The sequence below is a fragment of the Leuciscus leuciscus genome (assembly GCF_965113295.1).
Source record: "Leuciscus leuciscus genome assembly, chromosome: 2".
Lineage (NCBI taxonomy): Eukaryota > Metazoa > Chordata > Actinopteri > Cypriniformes > Leuciscidae > Leuciscus > Leuciscus leuciscus.
The window spans coordinates 5,512,934-5,533,000 of record NC_138726.1 but is presented as its reverse complement, the minus strand read 5'-3'; the positions used below and the strand labels follow the sequence as shown (position 1 = coordinate 5,533,000).

Here is a 20,067-nt window from a genome sequence, read left to right as displayed (position 1 = left end):
AACTACTGTGGAAACAAAGACACCTACATCTTGGATGCCCTTGAGGTAAGCTAAAACATACCAAAATTTTATTTCAAAGTGAACCATCCCTTTAAGACATAACTGACTGTGTTTACGTGAATTCTCGCCAAGACCGGCATTTTGACATTATTTTGTGTGTATTTCACTGTTTAAGCGCAATAAGCAGCAAAAAATAACTCAATTTAGTCCTGAGAAGCGGCTTTATGTGCGCACACAAAATCTGCGGGAATGAGTAAAATTATGTGCAATACGTGCAATCCCACGCCGAAATTCAAGCCCTGTAATATTCATCAAATGAAACGAGTGAGTGAGGAGAGGCGGGTTTGTGTGTCACTCGCTGTCGATGAGAGAGAGAGAAAGAGCATCTGGTATCGTGTATCTATTCTGCGGAAAATTAGTATTGGAAGCGTTTCAGATATTTCAGTATCGATATGTAATGGAAAATTGATTTTTGACAACACTACATTGCACTTAGTTTAAGACTACAATTGAACAATGTATATATTATATCTAAAATTCATCCCGCCGAAGTGGCTAGCAGGACTGACTGCGTTACACGCCACTGCTGAAATTGGGTGTTAATGTCAAGCCCTGCCTTTATTCATACCAACACAATTTAGAAAAGATTGTTGACTCCATTTCACAATATAACCGTAAGAAAAATGGCCTAATTTTACAGTGAGCATTAAAAAATGTAACAGATTGCTAGAAGCTCACGAGTCCCAGTTGAAGTATAAAGTAATAACTACAAAATACAGTTTCACGGGAGGTAACAAACCAGTAATTCACTCAGCATTGACAGGTATGGCATTAAGTTATTTTTGGACCCTGCTGATATTGCTCTGTTGATGCAGCTACAACAGGGATATAGATGATAGCTGGTTTATTGCCTAGTAGAGCTATAACCCCTTATTATGGTTATTTTGAGGAGCAAAATAAGTGGAGGAGTGGTGGAAACTGACTAGCAAGACGAAGCAAAAAGAGCAGATTTACTGTAAGTACCATCAGAGTATGTGCGCACGGATATGTCCTCGGTGGAGACTCCAGGTCCATGTTTGTTATAGGCCACCACTCTGAAACTGTACTCTGTGAACTTCTTCAGTCCAGTCATGGTGTAGGACAGTGTGTTCACATCCAGATCCTGATGAGAGAGAGACATGTCAGTGATATAGGCAGATAATGGCGGAGTTATTATACACAGAGACTGCACAGATATAGAAATGTAAATATTTAATTAGACATATTTTATGATATAAATATGATATAAATATACATGTGTATAATATGAATATAAGTGCATAATATATCATAATTTACGAGGTGGAGGTGACGGTGGAGGTGGAGGTGGAGGTGGAGGTTTAGGTTAAGGTGAAGGTGGATGTGACGGTGGAGCTGACGGTGAAGGTTTAGGTGAAGGTCGAGGTGGATGTGGATGTGGATGTGGAGGTGAAGGTGGATGTGGAGGTGGAGGTGAAGGTGAAGTTGGAGGTGGGCTCTAGTTTTACCTGCTCAGTGTCCATGCCCTTCTCCATGTGGTAGATCTTGTAGTGTAGGATCTCTCCATTGCCTATGAGGGGCACGTCCCAGCTGAGACTCACTGTGGAGGGGGACGTGACCACTGCATGAAGGTTTGGAGCAGGACCAGGAACCTGGACTATTACATAGAAAGAATGGAGAAAAACAACATTATAAAAGCACTGTGTGTGTGTGTGTGTGTGTGTGTGTGTGTGTGTGTGTGTGTGTGTGTGTGTGTGTGTGTGTGTGTGTGTGTGTGTGTGTGTGTGTGTGTATATATTACTTATTTATTTTTCCATTTTTTTCATTCTTTTTTTATAAATTTTTTACATTTTTAATTTGATTTTGTTATAATTTAATTTAATTCCATTTCATCATTTCATTTAATCTAATTTTATTTTATTTTATTTCATTATTTTATTTAATTGTATTGTTTAATTTCATTATTTTATTTTATTTTATTTTATTTTATTTTATTTTATTTTATTTTATTTTATTTTATTTTATCATTTCATTTCATTTCATCATTTTATTTTATTTGATTTCATTTTTTAATTTCATTATTTCATTATTTTATTTATTTCATTTTACTTTAGTTCATTATTTCATTCAATTAAATTTTATTACAGGCACCTTTTGTCTGTCACTGTTTTTCTCTGATATGTCCATTGTTGCTTTGTCAACCTTGTTTGTAAACCAGTCACGCCAATAAAGCGCTTGAATAGAGAGAGTGAGATCTCTCATGACAGTGGTGTGTGTCGACACACTCCTCTGGCAGAAAGCAGAATAACACACACCAGCTCAGGCTGCAGGATTGACGTGATTTCATTTGCTCAGCAGAGCGGAGAGGATGGAAATGAGATTCTATGTTGCTTAACTTTTGTTTACTTGCTAGGGTCATGAATCATTACATTCAATTATCGGCTCCGACGAGTGTCCGTTAAATCTGTTTTCCAACACGCTCACGACTGACATGCCTTCAGGGACTCATCATGTAGGGCTAATCGAAGCTGAGCTCTACATTAAATGAAATATAATATAATATAATTCAAATAGCATGGACATTAAACAACTGAAAGATGGCCAGTAGTTATTGAGCCGACACTTTTACCACAATGCACTTATTAAAGGGACAATCCCACTGGAGAAACCTAAATTGTTCACCAAAAAAATGTATATTCTGTCATAATTTACTACCCATGTAACTTTACTTTTAAATTATGAATAATGTCCACGCTGCTCTTTTCCATAAAACAAAGCATAGAGTGAGCACTAGTGAAAAAGAAGTACACTTTAGCATACTTTTAAAATGAGTACTTGTTATGGAAGTAATATACCTTAAAAGAATATAATAAAGTGGAAATTAAATGTAAATTTTACAGAACACTTAATTGCATGCTTAACTGGAATTACATAAAAATAAATGATTATTTAATGCAATTAGCTGTAATATAGAGTACTTTTTGATCCACTGTAATTTCATAATTTCCTCTTTTGTCTTTGAAATATTGTAAAAGCCTGCTGCTAATTGTAATGACAAATAATAATAATAAAACAACTATATGTGCTTAGTTTAGTGTGTTACTCAACAAATAAGTGTATTTCTTTAAAGCACAACATACGACTATTAAAACAATTATTTAAAATGTGATTTACAGATTTTTTTAATTTGAAATTGATTTTAATTACAAATTGCACTTTTTTAAAAGTGTACTTAAACGTATTAAGAAACAAAATCATGACACTTAAGCGGCCTTTTATATCATTCATATTATATTATCTGCAAGTAAAGGTTTTTATATATTTTAAAGATTTGAAGTGTACAGTTAAGCACACTTCTTTTTCACAAGGACAGGGACTGTAAAACCCCCAAAATGACTAAACAGATGATCATATGATTCACACTATATTCCAAGTCTATAAAGTCATACAATAGCTTTAAGTGAGAAAGACACTAAAATATAGGTCATTATTTGCTGAAAATCACCACAAAGTGATCATTTGGCTTTAGTAGACTTGGAAAATAGCCCACTAAATAGTATGGACTACTAAAACTTTATCTATGTCCTTCCTGGAACATGACAGTCTCTGGTCGCTTCAGTAAACACACACTTTCACTGTAATGTGAAGAGCGACATGAACGGTCCTCATAATATCTCCTATTGAGCTCCACAGGGGCTTGAACCACTTCACCACACGTCTGCAACAACTCTGTGACTGTCTACATTCATCCAGTTATGTTTACACTGAACCATCTGTCATATCCAAGCTCTAATATAAACTGCATTCGATGTCTTACATGAATCATTTTGCAAACTTTGATCACGCGTTTCTGGCATCGGAGTGAGAGATGGCTTTATCTCAGTTCCACAGACACTCGTTCTGTCCAACATCAACGGCTGCTTCCGATACCGGGATGGGATTAAGTGCGTTCGACGAGTGTGTGAGTGTGTGAATAGATGACTTGTTCAAATTCACCACGATCTCCACGCAGCGGGATTCCCGAGAGCGCCAGATTCCCGCTAACACACATTATAAAGTGTCAGAGCCAAGGACACACAGAGGAGCGCGACTGACCCAGAAACAGCGTCTCCTGCGCTGAGTTTGAGCTGATAATGTTTCACGTTGATGGAGTCAGGCCATATACCTTCAAGAGGCATGTTTGCTTAAAAGTCAGCAGGTGTTTACCATGTGTGCTTACCTCTATAATGAGATTTTAAACTGAGGCATTAGAAAGAAAAACCACAGAGAAAATGTTCGGCATAATCTCTAAGGCCCAAAACACACTCCAGACAAGTACGTGAGCGTAAACACCACAGCTACGTCAGCTTGATTTCATGCTTACTGAAATTTGTCAGAGCGTAATTCGTAACACAAGTGCCCTGTGGTAAAAAATCAAGCTTTTAATATTGTTTATATGTCTATGTGGTGTTTTTAATCTGCTTTAAGACAAACCATGTGTAAATTCATAAGTCGACAGCATTTCTGAGTATTTTCTCCTTAAAACTGCAGTGAACCAAAGACAGTCTCAAAAACACGCTTTGAAATCGCTGGTGTTTCTGACGTCACAAACTAGCTTGTAACCAATCAGATCAACGTGTGATCGTCAATCAGTGGATCTCTGAGCTGAGCGAGTGAGTGGAGGCGGGGCTCATTCGCATATTCATAGAACCACGTATACTAAATGAGGCAAGGGTGTCGAGTTACATTCAAGCTATTTTAAGGCATATATAATTTTTTTTCCAAGGAAAAATCTTTTAAATATGTAATTTTGGTGATCAAAGATGAGTTTTAAGGAATAAAATGATTGACTACAGGGGGACTTAAAGCATTTCAAACATCAAATTTGAATTACTCCATGAATCTCATTAGGAAATAACATACTTATCTGATTTGATAAGTATCTTAAAGCTACAGTATGTATCGTTTGGCCCTCCAGGAGTTAAAAAAATAAAACGGGATGCATATCGTAGAGAACATTGTGTTGGTTGTGCTTCGGCTCTGCTCCTCCGCACGGATGAATGTGGTTTGAGACACTGGTGAACATCTTATAAGAGTGGATAGACTAATAAATAACAGTTTCTATGCACAACAGGTAAATGCGTGTCACTTTGAATGAACCATGGTTAATTTTCTCTTTCAAGCATTCAGCTTCAAGCTACTCCCTCACTATACAAGCCCCACAGGAGTTACTTTTCTCTGTGTATGGAAATGATGTGTCTCATACAGGCGAATGCTGTGTGTATGCAATTTCCCTCAAATTCCATCTAAAATATACTCTCACCGGCCACTTCATTAGGTACAGCTTGCTAGTACCAGGTTGCCTTCAGAACTGCCTTAATTCTTCATGGCAATGATTCAACAAGGTGCTGGACACATTCCTCAGAGATTTTGGTCTATCTTGTAATGATAGCATCACGCAGTTTCTGCAGATTTATCAGCTGTTCATCGATGATGTGAATCTCTCGTTCCAGCATATCCCAAAGCTGCTCTACAGGACTGAGATCTGGTGACTGTGGAGGCCGTTTGAGTATCGTGAACTCATTGTCATGTTCAAGAAACCAGAGATTTGTGACATATAGGCGCACATTACTAACGCACTCTTCAAATAAATAAATAAAATACTGCGCCATTGACTTTAGACCAGGTTTCAGTTGGTCAATGGCTCAGTCTGTTTCAGTTCCTCAAAATAGCTACGCGCCAACAATCCGCCTTAACACACCTGGTTTTCAGACCAGCAGCCCATGTGCGCGCAAATGGGTGCAAACGCATTTGCTATTTAAACAACGTGGCGCAGGACGTGAAAATGATAACTGCGTCGGGCTGAAACTAGCAAAAAACACTTGCGACGCGCCTGACGCTGCATTGCCCCGGATGTATGATAAGGCCCATAGTTTTCCTACATCTTTAAACTTTTAGTTTTACAAATCATCACATTAAAAAAAAAACATAAAAATTTTATGATATTTAGACAAAAATGTGAAGCATTCGAAAGCCTGTGTAAAGTGCTTGAATTTCAATCTCAAAAGGTGTACGAACCCTGAAATGAATAAAAACATAAGACTATTTCTGCCACAATACCATGGTTACAGTAGGCGTTACTACATTAAATCCATGGTGAATGTTGGTGATTTGTTGATTGAAAACTTGTTCTTACCCTCAGGCTGGGTGGCTACTCTCAGAGGCGCTGAACTCTCTCCAGGGCCGTTTCTGTTGTGCGCCACCACACGAAAGGCATACGTGGATTCTGGCATGAGGTTCTGGATGGTGACCTGCATCTCTCCTGGACGACTGGTGTTCACGATCCTCTCCCTGTACAGGATCAGAAGCGTCACATGAGACTGAAACAGGAGAGGACTGCTGATTTGGTGTAGTCAAAAGCAGCTCATACAGAACGGCGTTATAAATATGCATAAGAACAACATGTGACTTAAAATAATAGCAACAAATGAACAGAATACAATAATCAATAGCATCCATTATTAAAGGCTTCTCGGAGGGTGAAGGACACGAAAACATGCCTGGGTCACATTTCACTTCATAGTCAAAATGCAAATAAAATATGTATTACATTTTGAATATGATATTTTATTATATTATTTATTTATTATTATTATTTAAAATATATATTATATTTATTTATTTGGATGATCCATTTTTTGCATGTATGATATTGTTTAAATGACAATTCAGCACAAAAATTATCCTAACCATAATGCATATGAATGTTTTACTTTTTTTGTAATTCTCATTAGAATCTCATTACTCAAGTTATTTTAAATAGATTCATTTAAATAATCATTAATTATGATGAATAAATACTTCACAAGATAAATACTAATACATGTCGATAGATAGATGTGTCACATGACACTTCAGTGTCACATGATCCTTCAGAAATCATTCTAATATGATGATTTACTGCTCAAAAATCTGATTATTATCAATGTTGAAAACAGTTGTTCATATTTTTGTAGAAACTAATAAATTTTTCAGGATTCTTTGATCAATAGAATGTTGAGAAGAACAGCATTTATTTGAAGTAAATCTTTTTGCAACATTACAAAAGTTTACTGTAACTTTTGATTAATTTCATGGATCCTTGCAAAAGAAAAGTACAAAATGTGTTACCATCTTACTGAGCCCAAACTTTGATACAGTAGTAGTGTATATATATATATAACAGATAAATGGCGTGCCTGTTAGTGCCCTCCAGGCTGTAGTACACTGAGTAGGTGATGTCTTCTCCGTGTGGTTCAGCGGGAACACGCCAGGTCAGTTTGATGAAGCGAGTGGACACCAGCGAGGCCACGACGTCCCGCGGGCCGGAGGGTTTGGGACCAGCGCCGACTCGGGACCCTGGCATTAGATGGTCAGTAGTGGCACGGGTCAGTGAGGTGGGAGGGGGGGAGGGCAGGGCTACATCTTTCAGTGTGTGAGTCAAAGCAGGAATAAAGGGTGGAGGGGGGCGGATAGTGAAGTCACACAGAAATACAGGGAGGGAGGGATGGATGGATGGAGAGCAAAACACAGGAGAACACATAAAAAGAAAAACAAACAAAGAAAGAAAAACATAACACAATGGCTTTTCCATGACAGGAAATCAACAAAACAGTGAAATAAATCACAAAGAAACATGAAAAATGCAATTATAATGGAAGAATGTCAGGCATGTAGTTGGAGAAAAACAGCTGAGGTGGAAAAAACGAGAATATTTTTAACTTTTATAATAGTTCAACACAAAAATGTATATTGTTGTTTGCTGAAAATATGTCAAACGCTTGGCATGGCGAATTTTCTTGCAGTATATTTGATTATCGGGAAGAAAAAGACTTTATGTGAAAGGGTTTGGTTGTGAGTAAATGAATAAATACATATATTTTTGTGTGGACTATTCCTTTAAGTGAAGTTGGGAAAAATCCAAGCTTTTTGGGTCTGCAGAGCATCCACAGCTTTCACTGACTTGAATTTTAGGAGACTTGATGTAACTTGATGTCTTTATTCATTAGATTAGATTAGATTAGATTAGATAATACTTTATTGTCAGACAAGTCTGAAATGTTTCTTGCATGACAATATCACTGTAAACCCTAAAGCTCAAAATAATTAATTGGTTTGAGTAGGACAAACTTAAATTAGACTATTTAGTTCAGTCAAATTAACTTTTATGAGTATTTAGCACTTTCTTTTTCTTTCAAGTTCACAGAACTGATATATTTTAAGTACACTGAACTGTTTCATTGTTTTTGAGTTTTATGAAATGATTTCTTTTAATTTAGACAAACTTAAGTTCAACTGAAACTGGGCTGGGATTTTTATTTCCCAGCATGCTTTGCCCATGGCACTCGAAAGGGAGAGTAAATGATGTTTTTTTTGTTTTTGTTTTTTTGTGCAAGATTAACGTTAAGTGGGAGATTTAGTAGTGATTAATGTTTTGTTATGCTAATTTAGAAAACATTTTGTTAATGTTTTGTTATGCTAATTTAGAAATTTTTTTTGTTATGTTTTGTTATGCTAATTTAGAATAATTTTTGTTAATGTTGATTTTTTTTTTTGTGTGTGCAAGATTAACGTTAAGTGGGAGATTTAGTAGTAATTAATGTTTTGTTATGGTAATTTAGAATAATTTTTGTTGATGATTTTAGGAGAGTTACCGTCATGATGACAAGTGGTGCATATGGCTTGGTTTGAGAGCATGTCAATTCTTTATATTGCAGCATTCATACAGCAAGTGCTATGCTATTGTTAGCATGTTAGCATTTATTGAACTAGTTTGTTATAACCAGCTAAGTTTATAATAACAAAAAATTTTCACATTGAGGTTACATGAAATGTTTAAGTTAAAAGTGGATTAATGTACTCAAACATTTCACGTTAAGAACAAGTAAAATGTATAAAAATCTGCAAGTTCTGCTAACTTAAACTTTGAATATTTTAAACTTAAATATTTTGAGGCAACTGATTCCCTTAAATGTATTGAGTTTTGCCAACTTATTCGGGTTTACAGTTACAACAATCAACATCGACACACCCTTGAACCACACAAAACTATTACAATCGCAAAAATGTCAGACATTAAACATTACACTCCCTTAAGGCATTACATTTCAACCTTACACTCCTTTACTACGCTTATACAATTACATTCGAAGTCTCTTGAGCTATGAAAAAACAACCTCTGAGAGTTTAAAAGCAGCTTATAAAGGTTCTGAGAGATGTATTGTGTTGAGATGTGCTCTTCGTGTCTTCTTCTGAACAGACTGATAATATACACTGATAGCAGCACTCATTAGCTTATAGCTTCCCCTAAATGACAAAATCCATTAGACGGAGAACAAATTAAACATTAGTTGTAGCAATTACAGTTTCCCACAAAGACAAGCCATCAATGTTCATCTGTCTAGCCTCAGGGAGAAAAAAATGATATCACTCAGCATTTATCTCTGGGTTAGCTTTTGTGTGTGCATGACAATCTCTCTAGCTTTTCTTCTTCCTCTGGCAAACTTCACATTTAAACTATATATCTACAGCAATCTATTCCCTTAACATATGTGACCCTGGACCACAAAACCAGCCACATGGCTCAATTTTTTTTTAAATTTCAGATTTTTACATCATCTGAAAACTGAATAAATATAATTTCCATTGATGTATGGTTTGTTAGGATATGACAGTATTTGGCCGAGATACAACTATTTGAAAATCTGGAATCTGAAGGTGCAAAAAAAATCGAAACATTGAGAAAATTGCCTTTAAAGTTGTTCATTTATGCTCGTGATTGTGCAGCATTCACTCACAAAAATAAATGTTTTATATATTTACGGTAGGAAATGTACAAAATATCTTCATGGAACATGAAGTATTGCAACGCCAAGGTCATGGTTTCGATTCCCAGGGAAAGCAAGAACTGATAAGAATGTAAATGTGTACCTTGAAATGCAATGTAAGTCGCTTTGGATAAAAGCATCTGCCAAATGCATAAATGAAAATGTAAATGTAACATAATCTTTACTTAAAGGGATACTTCACCTCTGGAAAGATGAATGTGTATTTAAAATAGGTCATTTATGTAGAAGAAATGTGAAATTATTTTTAAATTTGGAGCTTTCTAGACTAAGAAAAGCCAGAAAATGTATTTTTGTCTTATGTGGATGAAAGACAACAACTCCCAGAATGCACTTGCTTCGCTGCCCTAGGAGGCCACTCCCAAGCCACGCCTACCCGTAAGAGAGCGCAGTTGAAAACAACAAGGCTAGGCTACTAGTGAGTCTCCGTGACGAGTTTGCCTGCGATTTCGAGATCGCCCAAAATGTCCGGGATTCGGCTTTTGCGTTCTACAGTCGCCATTCATCATGTTTACTGTGGAGAGCAGGACGAGGCTGAGGGGCGCGGGAGAATGACGTGAGGCACAGTGAGACGCACCGGTCTCGTATCTCTCACGGAGGAGCGGGAATTTTCTTAGCAATGTTAAAACGCACATCAACCGATCACTTGTTTAGCGTTCATGTAAACACTACATTCAGATTCACCAATCGGAATGAATTCAGTTAGATTGAAACAAAAGGTGTGCATGTAAACAATGAATGGCGACTGCAGAAAGCAAAAGCCGAATCCCGGACATTTTGGACGATCTCGACGGCCGGACAAGTCCGGGGAAAAAGAGGATGGTAACTCCTACTACTCAGCTTTCTCCACAGAACAAGAGCCTGTTAGCTTAGCTTCCAAAGAAAGACGGCTGACATTGTGTGTACATTCTGTGAGTGAGATCCCACCTCCTATGAGAACATGCAGGACAGCCCCTCCTACTGGCTGTAGTCTTTAGCCTCTGGCCAAAAAAATCCTCCGATGACGCAATATGACGATTTTTGCGTCATCGGAGGATTTTTCCCATACAAAAAATACATAAATCTCTCGTCTCAGGGGGATGTGAGAGTGGAAAGCACGGTCATTCGAAAATACTACAGGTTTTCTACTAATACAAAGCTTAATGCTAAATCCTGAAGTATCCCTTTAATATCTCCATGAATTTTTGGCATAACAGAAAAATCGATAATTTTGACCCATACAATGTATTGTTGGCTATTGCCACAAATATACCCGTGCGACTCGTGACTGGTTTTGTGGTCCAGGGTCACATATTATAAATTCTACAACTAGTTAGTTAAAATTGACCATAATAAATACAATAGAACGTGATAAATTCTGGTAAAGGTGGTCACGATGAGAAGTTTAAAAAGCTTTCTAATTTATATTGGTGCAGAATGATGTTTTACCCTCTTTTCATCCGTCTTTTTAGATCATGTTTGATTTTCTGCATAGCGTTGTGGAACATTCTCAATAGAATTCAAATGAGTTTTTATCATCAGCGTCAAAATAAGAGCGGCTCATGCCAATCTCATCACACTTTTGGAGTGACCGTGCCTACGGTGATTCACGCCACTCATGCAAAATTAAACCACGGATGCACGATATATCGGCCACTATATCGGTATCAGCCGATATACAGTATGTTCATTTATAATGTTATCTTTATCGGCCCGATAAGAAAATGTGGCCGATATATTAAAGCCGATAAATAATGGATTATTTCCTTCAGCTGAGACGCTTCAGATGTTCAACATGATGTTTTTGAATTGATTGAAATATGATTGGAATCACTTCAAAAAGAAAAATACAGTAAAGTCATATCGGCTACATAAAATTATGAGAACATCATTATGATTGTGTGCTTGGGACATGGGTTTTAATTGTGAGACTTGTGTTTTTGTAATCAGGTTCTCAAATTAATATAAAAATTTGGATTTAGATTTATCAGCCAATATATCGGTTATCGGCTTTCAAATATAACGAGTTATCGTATCGGCCAAATTTTTCATATCGGTGCATCCTTAAATTAAACAATAGGGATTTAGTCCTTTTGCACATTCGTACGGCTTTTTAAAATCTCAGAACACGCCATGTATATAATTAGCCTGATTGTATAATGATTTGATGTTTCGGTGTGAGCCCTCAGCGTACCGGCAACATGTGAGAAGTGCCGATACGCAAGAAAAAGTGAGGGTACGCTACAGATTACATTTGTCGCTACAACATTTGTTGTACATTTGTACAACATACATTTGTCAACTAGGATGTTATCAGGATCATCAGCTTCAGCCGGTCTGATGATGAATGCAGTCATGTGACGTACGGTGGTTAACAGCAGAAGATTAATACCGACTCTATTCATAGCAGAGAGCAATAGCTGGTGCCACTGGAACAGATGGTGACTTCGCTCATTAATGATACACACTGAAGCTAAGAAAAAAGGTCAAAAGGCCTTTGGTGTAAAATTAGCATTCTTAACGCCACTTTTGCTTTAAATCGATGCAATTATGCGGTTTAATACTCAGTAAACGGAATTTCGAGAGTATATGCAAATTAGTTTATTGGTTGCTCAGAGCAATGATGACTATATACTATATGTAGGTCACCAAGAATCATATTAATATCCTAAAGAGGTAATTGTACTACATGAGGACATGGGAGAAACGGCCTCATTCACCTCCATGTATTTATGATGTGGCTGTCGGAGAGAGTGCGCTGCTAATAACCACTTATTGCGCTCCTTCTTTCATCTTACACAGACGGGTATAGACTGAAATGACCAACGGTACAGGAGACATGACAGAAAAAACACTTCATCCATTGGCATTAAATCTAACACCTCACTACTATTGATCTGAGGGAACATGGTATTACCGTGAGGGATCTGGAAGGGGTTTTATATTGAGTGAAGACATAAAAAGTGGGTTATATCACTCTTTCATGCTAGGGTTCATGTTCTTCACCGGCACTCATGTCCTGAGATCAGACAGGTTTGACTAATGCTGAAATGTGGAGCAGCTCTTGATCTATATACACTTTAGGAGTGTTTGAGGAGGAGAAATGGGCAGCTAAATCACACAGATCTCTAGGGTTTTACTCTCTTATATTTCTAGATGGCTTCTCTTATTATAAAAAAAGGTCATTTATAATTGATCTCACAATTCTGACTTTTTCTCACAACTGCGAGTTTTTATCTTACAATTCATATCCCACAATTCTGTGAAAAAGTTGAAGATATAAATGCGCAATTGTGCGAAAAAAGTCAAAATTTATATCCTGTAATTCTGACTTTATTTCTTCCAATTCCCTGTTTATAACTCACAATATCTGACTTTTTTAATTGCGAGTTTATATCTCTCGCAATTCCGAGTTTGTAACTCACAATTCTGACTTTGTTTCTCTTAATTCCAAGTTCATAACTCGCAATTATCTCAGAATTGTGAAAAAATGCTACATTTATATCTTGTAATTCTGACTTTATTTCTTGCAATTCCGAGTTTAACTCACAATTCTGACTTTATAACACAATTCCAAGTATATATCTCACAATTCTGACTTTATTTCTCATAATTCCAATTTTATAGCTCACAATTCTGAATTGTGTGATATTAACTCAGAAATGCAAGAAAAAGTGAACAATACTGAGATATAAACTCCCAATTAAAAAGGCAATTGCAACTTTTCATCTTACAATTCTGTCTTCTCTTATTTAAAAAGGTCATTGTAATTTATCTCACAATTCTGACTTTTTCCTCACAACTGCGAGTTTTTATCTTACAATTCAGACTTTATTCTTTGAAAAAAAAAAAAGTCCGAATTTATATACTGTAATTATGACTTTATTTCATCCAATTTCCAGTTTAAAACTCATAATTCCGAGTTTGTAACTCACAATTCTGACTTCATTTCTTGTAATTCCATGTTCATAACTCTCAATTATCTTAGAATATATCTTGGAAATCTGAGTTTTTTTTTCTCATCATTCCAATTTTATAGCTTATTTCTAAATTGTGTGATATTAAAAGATTATTATAATATTATTAAATTAAAAAGACTATTACAACTTTTCATCTCACAATTCTGACTTTTTTCTCAAGTTATAAAGTCCGAATTGAGAGATGTAAAATCGCAAATATGATAAAAAAAAAAGTCTTTGTGAATTGTGAGATAAAAAGTCTCAAATACCTTTTTTATTTTTGATTCCATAGCAGAAACAAGCTTCCATTCACATTCATGTTTTTGTAGTTTACACGGAGACGATAACGGTATCGTTTTCAAAAACTTGCACTTTGAAACTTGTTTTCAAAAGTTTGTGTTTTCAGCCTCCCAAAATGCCATGAAAATGAACGGCTGAAGCGCATAATTTTTTTTCCGACCCCTTAAAAATATCAGATTTTTTTTTTCTTTATTTTTTAAAATAAAAATAAAAACATTCATTGGATATTTCCTGATACGGGCCGTTAAAATATCTTCAGCCTTTTCTAGGCAATTCAATCCATTTTGTTGTAGCAAATAAACACAAAGCAAGGGATTTTCTTTTTAATAAGCAGATATGATATTCAAGAAGCCAAGTACACAATAGTCCAATTTTTCATTGGAGATACAGCTGGCCCGAAGCGATTGTGCATCGGATCTGAAGCCTGAACCACTGCAGAGGCGACAGCAGTCTATCTCTTCAAAGTCAACATCATGAATATGAGAGGATGATGGATTAAAGGCCATCAACACCCCTGTTGAGATTAAACAGGTCTCTCACGTGATGCAGAGCAGCGTTTCGTCTCCTGAGACGTCTTGCTTCCATAGTCTAAAGAGATGAAAGCGCAGATCTAGGGAGGAGGAACGGGCACCTCGACGGGACGTCCCGCCCAGCACCAAAGCACAGGATTACGGGTCTCAGCGTGAAGCTGGCAGGGGACATCCTATGTGTGCACTGGGAAGGCAGACGCCCATCTGGCACGTCATTACTGTATGTCTATACCCAGTTACACCAGCCCTCGGGGTCAGTAAAGCATCGGCCCCATTCCCTCCTGCACCTGCTAAACCTCCATCAAACTGCGCCAATCCCTCGCACTCAAGTCCCGCAGCCAAATCTGTTATTCTCTGACATGCACTTCAGTCCCATTTGTCATGCTCAGTCCCAGTACCAAAAATATCACTGTGCTCCTTTGAGAAGCTTGGGCTCAGGGTGTTTGTAGGCTACAGCGATAGCTCTTTGTTTCAATGCCGAGCAAACATGAGATTATTAAATCAAACTGAATCACTGGGAGTTCAGGATAAGAATTCATGCAGTACAAATTAGCATTTCACAATGTTCTTCAGCAAACCTACAGACCTTTTATATATCAGTTGTTGATACCACAGAGAACCCCTAAACTCACAAGTGATATTTGTTTTTCAGTCTTAAAGGGTTAGTTCACCCAAAAATGAAACTTCTGTCAGTAATTACTCACCCTCGTGTTGTTCCAACCCCGTAAGACTTTCGTTCATGTTCAGAACACAAATTAAGATATTTATGATGAAATCTGAGAGCTGTCTCACTCCTCCATAGGCTTCTAGGTAATCGATATCTGCCATCCCAGAAAAGTTAGTAAAGACAATGTTTAAAATAGTCCAAGTGACTACAGTGGCTCAACCAGAGCCGATCCTGACCTCCCTGGGGCCCTAAGCAAAATTCTGTTTAGGGGCCCTCATACCTGACCCGTGAGCCATGAACCATTTGCCATTGCCACACAGTCACACCTGACACCCCAGTGTTCCCACTACAATCCCTCCTTTAACTAGTTGTAGCGAAAATGTAATTCCTGATATCAGAAGACATTGTTACTAGTAAAAAGTTCATTCTTAATATCAAGAATTCACATTTTAAATAGTACAAATTGAATTATTGATATCAAAAATGCATAATTATCCTGTGAATGAATAAAAGCTAAAATGGCGCCATAGCATGTCACTGTGTTTTAAATGATAAAAAGTAATTCTTGATACTCTTGATTCTTGATGGTTATTATTTACTGAGGGATGTGCATCCATATTGACCAGAATCTCCAGCCAATCAACATTTTAAATTCAATGGAGCCTATCAATAGTCAATGTCAATACATTGCTTTCCATATTGCATTAGGGCAGAGTTGTAACTAAACCTTGACTAAGCGACTAGATAATCATCGTCTTGTTTTAAAACTATAATGAGGACTAACCCTTTAACTGCCACTGCTGTCTAATTTTTGAAGGGGAAAAAAAATTAAACGTGCAAATAGCCCGAGCTATTTACACTAACTCCGCCCACTAATGTCTGGTTGGACTAGAGAAAGATACAAAATCCACCTATAGAGACAGAGTGTATTTAAGCCACGCCCACACCAGGGGGAAAAACAATCCAACCGTCTCCATTGACTTTGCATTGCGAGAGGCTGCCTCCTCGTCATTTCTGACTTATAACAAAAAACAAAACAATGTCTAAAAGCTGCTATGTGACAGGGTGTACAGCAAACAAGCTAAAAAACCCAGAAAAAAGTTTTTATAATCTGTCGACCCCAAAAAAACGAGCGTTTAAGGACACAAAAGTGTGTACAGGCAATTGAAACAGAGCGCAAGGTGTCATATTACACTGAGAACTACGTCCACCGGAGCAGGGAACGTAATCGGCGACAGTATAGCTTAGCTTACAGAAATATAATATATAAAACTGACATTTGGATATTTGACTTGCCAGTGACAAAATGTTTACTGCATTTGTTAGTGCATACTGAGTGTCAGCATCCCAATTTACCCATTCGTTCCAGCCTGTACCCACTTTTGTGTCCTTAAACGCTCGTTTTTTTGGGGTCGACAGCTTATGAAAACTTATTTCTGTTTTTTTTTAGCTTGTTTGCTGTACACCTTGTCACACAGCAGCTTTTAGGCATTTTTCTATCTTTTGTTATAAGTCATAAATGACAAGGAGGCAGCCTCTCGCAATGCAAAGTCAATAGAGTCGGTTGGATTGTTTTCCCCCCGGTGGGCGTGGTCTTCAGATTATGATGCGTTGCGCTCTGTCTCTATGATTCGACAGCCACAGTGGCGTGGAGAGCGTGTAGCAGATAGTTTTAACGAGAGTTCGAATCCGCACTTTTCCGAACTGGTTCTGCTCCCCTTTCCCATCGCATATCAGATTGGTAAGCCGATTATTTTAAATAAATATGAAGAAAATATGTGAAAAGTGAAATTAAAATGCCTAACGGTTCTTTAATAATAAAGTGTTTATCGGGTAGGGTTAGGGGTATGTGTAGGGAGGGCTTTATTGTCTTAATAAGGCAGCATTTATTTAATAAATAAAATTATTTACACTCAATATGTTATTATTGCATTCTGTTTTATAATGTTCTAAAATACTGATATAACTACTGTGCACGTTGCAAAGAAAATACTATTTTTACAGTGTAAATATCTATCGCTATTTTCATTTAGTGGAAATAGCATATCACTAAGAAAATAGCCTAATGCTTTTTCACTTAGTAGGTCTATAAATAAATAAAAAAACTAAAATGGGGGCAAATTTGTTCCATGTGGTGAATATGATGGCACAGAAAATGAATGTAGATTATTTTCACCTAATTATTATTGCAATAGTTCAAGTCACTCTTTCTTTCACATTTTATAGTCATAGTTTAACCTGTAATAATTTTAATAATGGATTTTCAGATTCATGATTGAAAGTTTGTGTCTGGGATAAGTATTCAACAATAAGTCTACATGTTAAAAGTAGCAAAAAAAAAAAAAAAAGAGTTCAAATCAGTGTGATTTATAAGTTATTTTAATAAAAAATCAACCGCTGGGAAATATAGAAGTGTCTGAAGTTGAAGAAACTTGATTCAGTAATCTAGTATTGCATTTCAAACACGGTCAATCTGGTGCGTCATAAAAACTGGTTTATTTTTTATTTGGGTGAAATTACATTTCTTCACTCTCAAACAGAATAATTCCTTCGAGTTAAGCAACAGCTACAGGCTTCGCAACGTCAACTAAATCACATTAATATTCCGACCATTGAGTGATGAATCTTATAAACAAAGCCGAGATGTTGGAAAGCAGCTTGAGGGCTCTTTCTGAGGCCATAAATAAGCCAAGCGTATTTGCTCTGCTGTCTGGCACACAGGCCTAGTTAAAGTGTCACATGAACACAGTGAGAGGCCTCAGCGGAGACATACTGTTTATGTTTTATGGTTCCACAGGCTCCTCAGCTGAGATATAAACACAAATATGGCCCAAATCAGCATTGTATGCTCTCAGATCCATCACCTTTTTCTGTGCTCAGACTCACAGTGTATCTTCATCTATCATTTTTCTACACACATACCTGGAACTGGAGGCCACTTGCAAGGTCCAGTAACAACTATAGTCAAGCATCCATCAGCCCCCATGAGGGACATCTACAGTGTGTCCAAGCTCTCGTCCGACTTTTCTTCACTCCATCACTTCTACACACTTCTACACACACACACACACACACACACACACACACACACACACACACACACACACACACACACACACAACCTGCAGATTACCAGCACTCAGAAAAATGCAGCTCTGTCTAGAAACAGATGCTGGGAAATTGGTTTTTGCGGGGTGTTTGTGCCATACAAGGTTTTTTTTTTTGGAAGAGAAAGAAAAAACGGAATGAAAAATTTAGGATTTTTTCAGTTGCCATGAATCCTTAATAATAATAATAAGTCACTGCCAGGAAAAACAAGCATTCACATGCAAATGTGGAATTAAAATGAATCTGGGGAAAGTAAACAAGCATCAAACTGTCAGGTCACGTCCTGATCTCATACCAGCTATACACGTCTTTTAATGCTTGTGGCGACCCACATTTCTATAAATTGTGCTGCACAAAGTCTTCACAAATATTCTAATAGATGAGTTTGTCTATTACAATGTAGTTTCCATGATGAAGGAATGCTTGGAAATACTATGGAAGTCAATGGTGCGCATCAACTGTTTGATTACCAGCATTCTTCAAAATATCTTCCTTAGTGTTCAGAAGAAGAAAGAAATTCATACAGGTTTGGAACGACTTGGGTGAATAAATGATGACACAGTTTTCAGAATTTTTTGGGTGAACTATCCCTTTAAAAACTGAATGTCTATAAACTTTTTTTACTTATTTTAACTTGAGCGCTGCATTTTTTAGAACGCCACTTTTATGGGTGGTTGCCATGCCAGTGTGTTGCAATGTGGTTGGTTGCTAAGGCTTCCTAAATAGTCTTTAGTACATTGTTGCTAAGGTGTAATGGGTGGTTGCCAGGGTGTTGCTATGCAGTTGCTAGGGTGTTCCAATAAGTCTTTAGCACATTGTTCTGTTGTTGCAAGGGTTCTATGGGTGGTTGCAATGCCAGGGTGTTGCAATGCGGTTTCTAAGGCATACTTATTCATCTTTAGTGCATTGTTGTTAAGGTGTTATGGGTGGTCACCAGGGTGTTGCTACGCAGTTGCTAGGGTTTTCGGAGTAGTCTTTAGCACATTGTTTTGTTGTTGCAAGGGTGTTATGGGTGGTTTCCATGCCAGGGTGTTGCAATGTGGTTTCTAAGGTGTTCTTAATAAAATGTAGTGCATTGTTGCTAAGGTGTTATGGGTGGTCACCAGGGTGTTGCTACGCAGTTGCTAGGGTGTTCAGAGTAGAATTTAGCACATTGTTCTGTTGTTGCAAGGTTTTTATGAGTGGTTGCCATGCCAGGGTGTTGCAATGTGGTTGGTTGCTAAAGCTTCCTAAATAGTCTTTTAGTACATTGTTGCTAAGGTGTAATGGGTGGTTGCCAGGGTGTTGCTATGCAGTTGCTAGGGTGTTCCAATTAGTCTTTAGCACATTGTTCTGTTGTTGCAAGGGTTCTATGGGTGGTTGCAATGCCAGGGTGTTGCAATGCGGTTTCTAAGGCATACTTATTAATCTTTAGTGCATTGTTGTTAAGGTGTTACGGGTGGTCACCAGGGTGTTGCTACGCAGTTGCTAGGGTTTTCGGAGTAGTCTTTAGCACATTGTTCTGTTGTTGCAAGGGTTCTATGGGTGGTTGCAATGCCAGGGTGTTGCAATGCGGTTTCTAAGGCATACTTATATTAATCTTTAGTGCATTGTTGTTAAGGTGTTATGGGTGGTCACCAGGGTGTTGCTACGCAGTTGCTAGA

The 20,067-nt window shown here is 37.3% G+C and overlaps 1 protein-coding gene across 7 annotated transcripts in view; it reads right to left on the bottom strand.

The window, feature by feature from the left end:
* Window positions 1–20,067, bottom strand: part of neo1a (neogenin 1a) — a 177,613-nt gene that overhangs the window by 29,638 nt on the left and 127,908 nt on the right. For 5 of the 7 annotated variants that reach the window (XM_082160902.1, XM_082160896.1, XM_082160900.1 and 2 more), the window contains exons 8-11: window positions 7,236–7,461; window positions 6,194–6,348; window positions 1,527–1,675; window positions 1,024–1,162 (exon numbers count right to left, since the gene is read on the bottom strand). In XM_082160902.1, the coding sequence (XP_082017028.1) occupies window positions 1,024–1,162; window positions 1,527–1,675; window positions 6,194–6,348; window positions 7,236–7,461 (669 nt within the window). The remainder of the gene's footprint in view (window positions 1–1,023; window positions 1,163–1,526; window positions 1,676–6,193; window positions 6,349–7,235; window positions 7,462–20,067) is intronic. The other 2 variants (XM_082160898.1, XM_082160901.1) reach the window with 1 other exon arrangement.